The sequence below is a fragment of the Nannospalax galili genome, unplaced genomic scaffold (assembly GCF_000622305.1).
Source record: "Nannospalax galili isolate Female #2095 unplaced genomic scaffold, S.galili_v1.0 scaffold150, whole genome shotgun sequence".
In the NCBI taxonomy this organism is placed as follows: Eukaryota; Metazoa; Chordata; class Mammalia; order Rodentia; family Spalacidae; genus Nannospalax; species Nannospalax galili.
The window spans coordinates 1,426,069-1,438,174 of NW_008329320.1; the positions used below are offsets into that span (position 1 = coordinate 1,426,069).

Here is a 12,106-nt window from a genome sequence, read left to right on the forward strand (position 1 = left end):
ATTCAAAAAAGAATAACTCCAGTATCTGCTTAACATATGTGTATACATGCACAAGCCTATTCTTAACCAAATAGGCAAAAATACTCATGTCAATTACAATCCACGTTTTTGCAACCGGTCACGTGGCCTAAATTGGTATTTGTAACTACCTTCCTCTACTACCCATTCTGTATTTCATCCACCATCAGCAAGCACCTCTGCAGGTCGTGGCTCTTTCCCTGGAGGAGTGACCCATACTTTCAACCCTGAAGGGTCTGGGCCATTTGTTGTCCTGTCTGGATTGGGTTATTGCAGTTTCCCATTGACCTTAATCACAGAACATGGTAACAACAAAAGTCGCCCTAAGGAATCTCCTGCCTTCCAGATATAATCTTCATTACCTCCATTGTGGAGAGCCAGTCCAATTTCCCCCTGGCAGTCTGGGTCAATCACTCCTCCTAATACTGTTCTTCCTTTCTTAGCCTGCTGATTTAAGGGCATCAGAAGCCCAAAGTGTCCAGAGGGAAGTCTTAACTTCCAGTTCAAAGGAATGTTTATTGTCTCTCCTGGCAGAAGCACTCCCTCCTCTGGAACCAAACCATTCAAGCCAGTAGAGTGCAAAGTCGAGGGTACAGGAAGCAAATATTTTCATAATGGGTCACCAGGGGTGATAGTGAATGGAATCATTTCCACTTCGACCCCTTGATTCCTGGACCCGTGAATCCTGGTTATAGGAAGCATTACGTGCAGGAAAGGCAAATGCATAACCAGAATAAGTGTCTCTTCCTGTAAGGACAAAACACTGTCCCCTCCAAGATGGAAGTGGTCCAATGTAGCCAACCTGCCACCAGATTGCAAGCTGATCACCACAAGGAACAGTGTCATATCGAGGGCTCAGTGTTGGTTTCTGCTCTTGGCAGATCTGGCACTCAGCAGCAGCTGTAGCCAGGTCAGCTTTCGTGAGTGGGAGTCCATGCTGTCGAGCCCATACATAACCTCCATCACTGCCACCATGGCCACTTTGTTCATGGGCCCATTGAGCAATGACAGGGATAGCTGAAGAAAGAGGCTGCCAATCCACAGAGCGGGTTATCTGATCTACTTGATTATTGAACTCATCTTCTACTGAAGCCACTTTTTGATGAGCATTTACATGAGACACAAGTATATTTACATCCTTTGCCCATTTGGAGAGATCTATCCACTCTCGGCACCAATCTCTGTCCTAGTTTGTTCTTCGCTGGTGTGAAAAAATACTCTGACCACTACCAACTTGGGGAGGAAAGGGTTTATTTAGCTTACATATCCCAGGTCACAGTTCATCCAGGAGCCCAAGGTAGGAACTCAGGGCAGGACCTGGAGGTAGGAGCTGGAGCACAGGGCATGGAGGAATGCTGCTTACTGGCTTACTCCCCTGGCCCCTGCTCAGCCTGCATTCTTATGCAACACAGGCCCACCTGCCCATGGGTGGCACTACCCACAGTGGGCTGGGCCCTCCCACAACACTCATCAAGAAGATGCCCTCAGACATGGCCACTGGCCAGTCCAATAGAGGAAATTCCCCAATGGAGGCTCCCTCATCACAGGTGTGTCAAGTTGACACTAAAGCTATCCAGCACAAGTTAGAAGAGGGATAACTCTGTCCTTGTACTTGTATAACATACCTGTATCTGCACATACCTGTATCTGCTAAAAGGGGACCAAACTAGAAGTCAACTATCTTCAATCCACCCTGTAGTTGCTACACTAATTGGAGATCCTTTATGTGGTCAGCATGTGTTTGGGTGATTTCTAGTATATTTTGTCTCATTTGATCCTGACTAACAACTTCCATCACAAAAAATTTTGTTTTATTTCCATTTTTCTGGTGAGAAAGTTAAGGCTATAAGAAGTTAAAAACTTGTCACCGTGAAGGAGCCAGTCAGGCTGTGGGAATTCCTTCACAGCCTGGGTAGGGTCAGGGAGACTGTCTGAAGAGAGTTGCGTACATCTTTCTTACATACATAGACTGCATTCAGGTGGGGACTAAGAAACTATGCATGACTTGGTCATTCTGCTAAATCTAATTGTTTTAATTATCCCAATCTGACTGAGTGATGGAGTCAGACCAAACATAATCTTTTAGGTACTATTGGGTCAGACCTCTCTAGTCAAAATGAACATCACTATTCCTCTATGCCTTGCAGCCCCAGGATCCCATAGCCAAAACGCTCTTTTCTACCCCTTTCTGCTGCCTTTTTTGCTATTTATTTGGCTGCTAACAATGTCTGGTTCTCCTCTATGGACAATAAAATCAGCAAGGCAATTCAAGCTGTCTTTTATGCAAAGGATTTATAACTGATTCCCAAAGCCAGCTGTTTCCAATCCATAATAAGGAAGTTCTTTTTGTTCCTGATTCAATGTCAAAGGAAGTTGCTAAAAGAGTGAATCTTCAAAAGAAAGGATTATCTGAAATTATTAAATATTGTGAAGCACTGCCATTTGTAATTTTTCCCTTCTCTCTACAGACTTTCAGAAAGCTTTGGTATCCTACATTGGCTTAAAGGGTCTTTACTTCACTGGGTATTTGCTGTTTGGCCTGGGGACAGGATTCATAGGACTCTTTCCAAATGTTTACTCCACCCTGGTCCTGTGTGCCTTGTTTGGTGTAATGTCCAGCACCTTGTACACTGTGCCCTTCAATCTCATTGCTGAATACCACCGTGAGGAGGAGATGAAGGTATGTTCTTACTGATTCTGTGCCCTGGTAACAAAAGGGCTTTACCTGAAGAGTAATGTGTGGTAGTAGTGGGGAGAAATTCATTAGGAGAGTGTGAATCAAGACATTGCTGAAATGGAAGCACTAAAGAAAGTACTTAATCTATTAATATCACACAGACGTGACCCCCAGTCTAGCCCAGCCCTCCCCTCCCCCTTACTCAGAACACTAGTGTACCTGCTGAGCTTTAGGACAAGAATGGCGACTCCACTAGTTAAGTGAGAAACCAGCCACTCTACACCTCTGGGACTGGGGGACCCTCACTATGGATATTTATCCAGATATACTGCAGGTAAACTGGAAAGACCTGTGGTTGGTTATAGAAGACTTGGGTCCCCCTTCCATAGACAATGCATAGTGATATTTCTTGGGTTATGAGTTGGAACTGTGAATTGGTCTTCACCATGATTCCTGGTGAGGTGGCACCCACCTATGGCATGGAAGTCAGACTGGAGAGCAGAACCTTAAGCAGTCTTCATGAGAGGACCATTTCTCTTCTAGAATGATCACCTCTTCTTATCAAAATGTGCAATAGTTTCTCTATGCAAACAGACTTACAGTTCCTTACCTGGGGTAATGATGTAAAAACTAAAGTGGTAACTATGAGTTTAATCAATCTCAGTCAAAACACTGAGCACATGTCAGTGTGGCTGTAATCCCAGCCTTCTTTTGTGTCACTTGATCATGTATAGCAGGGAGAATTGCACCAGGAGTAAAGTTTTTTCAAACAAGGATTGTAAAAGTGGCCACCAGTGTAGCAGTACATATAAAGGCCAGGGGTGCTGCTAAAAAGACAGTCATCCAAGAGAACTCTCCATCTTTGGAAAGAGTGGAAGAGTTCCATCACACACACACACACACACACACACACACACACACACACACACATGCGCGTGTGTGCGCGCGCTATAGACTCAGAGAAAACTAGATTTAAATCCTACCTCCCCTCACTTAGAAGCTGTGGGACACTGGAGATGTTAACCATTTAGTTGTTAAATAGCACTCAAAATGAGTTCCTTTTTACATGAGGTTATATATTCCCATAGTTCAGTAATCACAACAAAATACAAAAGTGTTCATTGTGAACTAGCTCCCCCCATGATCTAACTGTCCACACCTCCAGCCCAGTCATGGTATGTTTCCACTCTTTCTTGTTCTTAACAAAATTGTCTTCCTAGTATTTTAAAAAGACAATCAAGCATATATGAATCTATTGTCTTATTTTCCATTTCTTTTTCAAAATATAATATGCATTTTTTCTGTACAATGTTTATTTTACCTAACAATAAAGGAAATCATCCAAATACTCAATATTCTTATCAGTCAAATGAGAATAGTGACATTCACTATATAAAGTTGAGGGAGGGGAAATAATTAAGAAAATGCATATACTGTGCTTAGCAAGTGCTTACTGATACATCAAAGGACTCAAGAAGTGATAGCTAGTGTGTCTGTTATCACAGGGATAGAGATAATAATACCTGAATGTAGGGGGCTGGTAAGAGTGAAATAAGGCACCAACTATAAAACAGCCTGGGACAAGGCCTAGGGTGTAAGAGGCAGCAGGTGACAATATAAACCAGTTCAGACCAAATAATGTCAATCAAGTGCCAATATATTAACCAAACAAGTGCATTTGAAGGGATTGCAAGGCTTTATAACTTGCTTCTCATATGCTTAAAAGCAATTTAATGACCTTTGGAAGATGTTTTAATTTTTAACACCAAGGAAGAAAAATATTTTAGTTTACTCTTCATTTATTGAGTTTTCCACAACATTTCATTTATTGACTTCATAAAAAGAGAATTCTGCGAATATTCACCACTTAATCCACGTGTTAAAGGTAGAGGCTTCGTTTGCCGTAGGAAAAGACAGCATTAGCCAGGAAAGGGGAGTTTCCTGAAGTCTCTCAATCTGGAGTTAGGAAACTATTGCCTGCTGATCAAAGACAGTCTGTTGTCTGATTTTACCCCGTTTATGAGCTAAGAATTCCTTTAAAGACTTTAAAACACTGAAAAATTTTAAAGAAAGATAATGTTTTATAGCAAGTAAAAACACGTGAAATCAAACACTGATACCCATAAAGTTACATTGGAATGCGCTTTTTGTTTATACAAGGAAGCTGCTTTCGCACTTTAAGAGCAGAGTGAGATAGTTAACAACCAAGGCCTTATGAAGCACAAAGGCATTTGTTACTTAGCTCTTCACAGAAAACGTTTGCCGACTCTTGGCCATACGTGTCAGTTCCTTTAGAACAACGGCTACTCCTGTGTTTCCCTTGCAGAGGCAGCAGGAAGCCCCCGGAGGTGAACCGAATGGCAGTGGGCGAGGAAAAGGCGTGGACTGTGCTGCCCTCACCTGCATGGTGCAGCTGGCTCAGATCCTGGTGGGAGGTGGCTTGGGCTTCCTGGTCAACACCACCGGCAGCGTTGTGGTTGTAGTGATCACAGCCTCTGTGGTGGCACTGATCGGCTGTTGCTTCGTGGCTCTCTTTGTTAGATATGTGGAGTAGAGTTATAAATTGACATTGACCCAAACCTCAGACAAGAGAAGTCCTTGGCAAGAAATCAGTCATTTCTGAGGTTCTGTAGCTCTGGAGACTTCATTCCCCTATTGAGACTGAAGCTGATGTCATCTGTCATGTTTTACCCTCAGCCAGTCCCCTGCACAGCAATCCCCATTTTCAGGCATCGTTTTTTTCTGGGCCGTGCCTGCATACATACATAGCATGGGTAAAAGCAATGGGGTCACCTGCCCACTGCGCCTTCCTCACTGCCCCTCAGTGCAAGGCTGTGAGAGGCAAGGTCTGCTTTCCACAGGGAATTTCAGGCCTTGATCATCTGAGAAGCAGATCAGTTCTGCCCATGATGCCTCTAACATACTTTTTTAAAAAAAGCATTTCTTATATAGTTGGGAAATCACATATTTCATCAAATTCAGAAATATTTAAAATATTGTTGATGTGGTTTTTTTTTTTTTTTTTTTTTTTTTTTTTTTTTTGCTCTTTTGAAGATAGGGTCTCCCTGTAGGCCCAGCTGTCCTGGATTCACTATGGAGACCATGCTGGCCTCAAACTCACAGAGATCCACCTGCCTCTGCCTTCCAAGTGCTGGGATTAAAGGAGTGGGCCATTATGCCCAGCTCTGATGATTTCTTTTTAACACATTGGTTTATTCATATTTAATTTGCTCATAATAAGTTCCTGTTAATTTATGACAGCCTTAATAAGTGTGTTTTGAGCATCTCATATTGAAATATGTTCATTCCACTGGCACGGTAAAAATTTTTCTCTTGAGTATGTACCCTTATTCCATCCTCTGGAGTCAGTCAACAGCAAAACCTCTCAGAAAGCAGTCCCTAAGTTCCTCTTGTGATGTTCTCTACCCCCAGTTAAGCAGTTTTTCTTTAGTCAGACCCTTCAATTGGCTCCACAGGAGGAATTTTCAGCAGCTTGAAGAAACCACATTGTTTAATAGGAACACCATTAACTGTGGTGCCTAGATGGTTTTGAACCTTTCTCTGGCACTCAGTGACAAACTACTTAACATCCTCAAACCACACATGCTTGTATAGGCATTTGGAGTATAATAAATTTCGTTCTTAGAGCATTGTAAAAAGCCACAACAGTGCTCCCTGTTATTGTAAAGGCTTTACCTTCGTTAATACAGCGTTGACAATGGATGACGTAGCTCATCTGAAGCCACACAACTCATGAATGGCAAAGCTGGGCTTTGAATCTAGGACTTTGGCTCTACTGCTTCCTGTGGAGACCACACATAGGCAATGTGTGTGGCACTTTGTCAGTGCTCAATGAATGTTCTGATCACCACTGGCAAGGCCCCATCACTGGTACTGTATCCTCCGGTTTGCTGCAACCTTTGTTAAGTGTCACCTGTGCAAGGCCAAATGTGCCTAACCAGTATCGAAAGGACATTTTTTCCTACATCTTTATAAGTTAAAAAATGTTAAATATTTCCTTCTCTTTTCTCATTTTAGAGTCTAGTAATGTTATCATTGCTACTGGTGAATTTCTAACTGACTAAAGTTTTTCATGTTAGAAAGAAATTTGGAGAAAAGGAAATAAGCTCCCTTTTGCCAAGCAGATATTTAGGGGATGAGGTATTGCTTTTCTTCACCCTGTACATGGTAGAATAGATGCGCACTACCAGCCCATTTGGACAGACAGCTTTAGAAGGGGAAGCATCCTTCAGTTCTTTGGAAGTCTCTTTCACTCAATTGGTGGGTGGATGAGTGGTACAAGCTCACCCCTAACACTTTCAGAGCCCAGAGCAAGAGGTCTCTCTGTTCATTAATAGAGACCCAAGGCCCATTCTCTCTTCCTCTCATTTTGTCTCTGTCTAGCACCATAATAGGCCTTGGGTACAGTGTGGTGTTAGTACATCCATGGCTACTCATACTCCTCTACCCTTTGTCACTCATTCCAACAGCCACCCGTAGCTTCCCCTTATGCCCAAGGGCACAGAGACTAAATGGTGTATGTAGCTTCTAGAAGATGAACTAGGAAAGACCCATGAAAGTTTGGCAAATAGCCTCAGGGCTTTTTGGCTGGGGAATTCTGGAGACTCAGGTAATACACTGGTGTTGTAGTGTATTCTCATTTCCTTCCATGCAAGATGGGCTTGGCTAGTGGAGCTGACTAGTGATGAAATGCAGGCATGGGCCCTGACTGCCTGGGTCTGAGGGCAGCAGTCCAGACTACCAGCCTCGGAGCACAGCTAGACATGGATCATTTTGCCATTGCGTGGCATTCCTTCCTACCTCTTCTCTTGTCATCTCAAATGGCTACTGGATCCTTGTTACTTTACACTGACCACCTCCCTCCTGCTATTGCTTAGACCTTGTTGCTGCAATTCTCCCAAAGGCCTCCTCTTTGTTTAAAGAGCTTGGTCTCTACTGCTGAGACTGGGCAGAACATCTGGAGCCCTCTTGTGGCTCTGGACACTTTTGTCATCTGTGCACGTCTTGTGGACAGCAAGTAGAGGGCAGGGGGCTTACACTAGAGCAACTGGTGCTTTCTGACAACTGTCTCCCTCATCACCTGTAGGACACACAGATTTCTTATTAGGTGTTGGGTACCCCAGGCTTCTTTCTGCATGTTGTTCCATTCTTTCCAAATCCCCAGCTTTCTAGGATTGGGTGAGCTGTTTTCTCAGACCAAGGTATGTTGCTGTTTAGCATATTAACCTCCAAACCTTGCTCTCTTTTTTTTCCCACATGGGTGCCATTTTTTGCTGCTCCTTAGTCAGGTCTTCTTTCATCCCATTAGTATATTAACTCACAAATGAAATTGTCTAGTTTTCTTAGTCTTTACCCTTCCCACCATGACCCATCTTAGAGAACTGATATTTTGATAGACTAGAAATATGATCAAGGAAACCAACTGTTCCCAGCTCCAGAGCATGAGACAGTGCTGAACAACAGCTTAGAGGTCATGTGTCAGTTCCCAGCATCATCAAAGAAGCAGCACCAACCCACCTCTCCTGTTCCTCATATTTGTCTTTACCTCTGAAAGATTTATGTGAAATCTAGAGGGTTCAGTATAATTCCAGATCATAATTCTAAGGACATTGTTTTGGGTTGTTTTTTTTTTTTTTTTTGGTATTTGAAGATTTGAAAATGAATGGATAGGCCACCTGGGACTATGGCCTATAGCTGAGGGCCATTCTACTTGGCCCCAAAGAAATTAAGCATAGTCATCACTCATCAACCACAGGGCAGGGCCTTTATTACAAGTGATCAAACATCAATGCATTGATGTTTAAAAAGAAAAGCCAATGCAACAAGAAACAAATATCACTAACTATATCCATGTACAACATCAATGTTTGCAACATCTGATAGGGAACTGAGTTGAGGTAAGGAAGGGAGCTACAGCAATCTCTCTCTCTCTCTCTCTCTCTCTCTCTCTCTCTCTCTTTCTTCTTCTTCTTCTTCTTCTTCTTCTTCTTCTTCTTCTTCTTCTTCTTCTTCTTCTTCTTCTCTCTTTTCACACTATAGAATTTTATTCAATGACAGAAAAAGGAGCAGGGTTTGGACCAGAAGGGACAGGAACTAACATCAGGACCCGAACGCAATGCATCATTTCATCCAGTGCAGCAGTAAATGGGGGGAGGATTGCTAGAAAAGTCATTCCCAAGGCACCATGGAAATGCATGCCGACCTCAGTGGAGACGTTCTTATTTCCAGATGTAATTAATGTACATTCCAAGCTGGAGTGCAAGGTCAGGTTTTAAAGAAAGCTGCCTCGGTCACGTTTCCAAGCAGGGCCGCTTTGCAGTCTGGGATGGAGGCATAATAAGCCCTGGCGGATTCATTTCTGGGCATTGCTGTGGACCGAAACCGCATGGTTGTCTACAGAACAGGTCTGTAAGAACAAGGATTTCAATGGGCTATGCCTAGGTGTGGCAGGCGGGGTGCAGTGCTGGAAACCTGCTGGGCTCGGAGTTCTGAGTGTCTTGAGGGGCAAACGGTCTGTCTGGTGTCCAGGAGGAATCCCAGGGCGCATGAGTGCCATCTCTTCGGTTCATCTTGGAGAGAGTCTGTGCCTGTAATCCCTCAGGGCTATGACCATGAGCGGGGCGGGTTTCTGCGTGTGGGCCTTTCTTGCAGTGGGAATAACAATTCTTTTTAAAGGAGGACAGGAAGTTGGAGTGCGAGGATGAATGGCAGGCACTAGGGGGAGCTGTAGAGAGATGGTGGATGGATATGATCAATATACATTGTATAAATGGATGTCTCTCTCTCTCTCTCTCTCTCTCTCTCTCTCTCTCTCTATCACTGCCCCCCAACACATACTCAAATGCAGTACACAAATTATTCATTGGCCTCAACTCCATCAAGGGCTGAATGAGTGGACAAAATCCAATTTTCAAAGCCTTTAACCACTGGAAACCCAAATATTAATTCTCTTTGGCAAATGACATTATCTCCAGCAAAAATTGTATCCTCAAACAAATGAAAGTATGGGTATCTATAATTTTAATAGAAACACATACTCAAATGCAGTACACAAATTATTCATTGGCCTCAACTCCATCAAGGGCTGAATGAGTGGACAAAATCCAATTTTCAAAGCCTTTAACCACTGGAAACCCAAATATTAATTCTCTTTGGCAAATGACATTATCTCCAGCAAAAATTGTATCCTCAAACAAATGAAAGTATGGGTATCTATAATTTTAATAGAAATCCTGGGACACTCCGAGGGAGAGATGGGAGCACCCTCTGCTTTGCTTCCTGCTTCCACTATCCATCTGTCTCCTGTCTCCCTTTGACACACCAGCATCGCTTGTCAAAATTATACCCATATTCCCTAGACCTCAAATTATACTGGTATTCCTTAGACCCACTTCAAATGCTATTTTGACCTGAAGCCTGAGCCCTCAGCAGAATCAATCTTTTCTTCCTCCATTCCTATACCTCTTTGGTTTATTTTAGCCTTGCTGTGACATTCAACTCATTGTTCTCTATATTAGTTTGCTTAGGTCCCTGGTTGTTTGTCCTAAATGTGTTAGTCAGGTCTGTGTCTGGCTCTTAACCTCACACAGCAGGTACACAGAAAGTAATTGCTTGATCAGTTCCTGGTGATTGTTCTGTCTTTGGAATTCATAATCTTTGACCCCTTTTGTGGTGGTCTCTGAAACTCTCAGCTTTGATTTGGACAAAATGATCCCTTTACAGAGACTTGCATGAAGGCCCAGCCCCAGCCCATCTCTTCTTTTTCTGTAATGCCATAGAAAAAGCACATTCTCATTTCAACACCATTTGCTAAGACATCTGAGCTATCCATAAATTATTTTACTGTCAAAATGGAAGTGACAGCAAGTGACTTTAATTGCTCAGGAAGTATCCAACATCAGTGTTGTACATGGATATTATGTTACATATTTCTTCTTATGCTGGTCTTTTCACTTATTTTACATGGTAGAGAAATAGGAGGCTTACATTTCAACCTTTGTCAGTGTAATCGCTATTCAATACCAATATCAATAATCCCAAAGGACCGAGAAAGACAAACTAACTACTTCAAAACAGAAGTAGTATTCTATTTTTGTAGACTGTCAGGATTTGCTTTGATTGTGGAAAGATGAGTGTCTGTAACTGAGTTACAGAGAGGGATTATAGGTGTCCAGATCCCATGTTTGGGGCTTTAAATTTCACACACGATGGTGAAATTCCAACAGAAATTACTGAACAATTCTATAGTTCAAGAGGCCATTTGAACAGATGTGGCTTTCTAATGGCATTTTACTGAATTGCAGTTACTACACAACAGTATGAAGTGCCTGTGTCACCTGCTACTTAACCCCAGACTAAGTGTCAAAGAGAACAGTATCATCTCTATTGATTCTGAAAGATGGCTGGGTAGACTAATATTTGATCTCAGTTCTCAGAACAGTCTCAAGAAAGGACTTTGTGAAGATCTTAAGATCTTGAACTACCTGAAGAATAGAGCTGTCATCAGAACTGAATCACTCCTCAGAGACCTCCCCATGGCTATCCTGCATGCTTAATGAACAAAACACTCAAGAGAAACTGGAGCTTGGGTAGGGTAGTCTGCTACTCAGACTCTCATCCTCTCCATCTCTCGTCAGTAATATGAACAATACAGAACCTCACTTATGAAATTCTGGTGATGCCCTCAGAACAGCTTCTCTGGTCTTCTCTTCCTTTAAGGAAAGATTTTACTTGAATCCCTTTGAAAGATCAAACTCCAACTTCCAGGAATTTGGTCTTCAGAAAGTTCTGGAAGCATTCTACAGCTTTTCTTGGTCTTCCAAGCCTACCCCAAACACTGAGCCATCCTTGTACTTTCTAGACTAGCTTCTCATCATTCCCAAAGAGTGAGGCGGAGGAGCTGCTAACCACACCCTCTCCATTCTCAGGAGAGCTTTTCCAGGTCCCCCTTAGGCTCATCTGAAGCCCCAGAACAGAGCTCCAGGAACCCAGGCTGCCCTCAAGAGAGCCTATGTGTGCAGGCTTTCAGGGTGAGACACTGCACTTGCTGCCTTCTCATCAAGTCAGCACTGAAAGTCCTCCTTTCCTTCAGGGGCTGCATCTTAACCCCCTCTAATCACACTGCTCTCTCCTGTACCTGAGGCCAGTCCCCAGAGACCCGAGTGACTTTTGAGCTCAGAGATAGGGCAGAGCCTGTGCAAGACTAGCCCTGTCCAGGAAAATAAAGGATACCAGGTCTCCACTTCTTCCCTTCCCTTCTTCCCTTCCCTTCCCTTCCCTTCCCTTCCCTTCCCTTCCCTTCCCTTCCCTTCTCTTCTTCCCTTCCCTTCCCTTCCCTTCCCTTGCCCTTTTGTTCCCCAAACTCCGAGCTCCCAAGGCAACCACACACTA

At 43.2% G+C, this 12,106-nt stretch overlaps 1 protein-coding gene across 1 annotated transcript in view; it reads left to right on the forward strand.

Moving 5' to 3' along the window:
- The window catches only part of Slc45a2 (solute carrier family 45 member 2), a 46,123-nt gene extending 40,393 nt beyond the window's left edge, over positions 1 to 5,730 (forward strand). The window contains exons 6-7 of the mRNA XM_008835427.1: positions 2,487 to 2,698; positions 5,022 to 5,730. Coding sequence (XP_008833649.1) covers positions 2,487 to 2,698; positions 5,022 to 5,249 — 440 coding nt within the window. The 3' untranslated portion in view covers positions 5,250 to 5,730. The remainder of the gene's footprint in view (positions 1 to 2,486; positions 2,699 to 5,021) is intronic.
- The last annotated feature ends 6,376 nt before the right edge of the window (positions 5,731 to 12,106 follow it).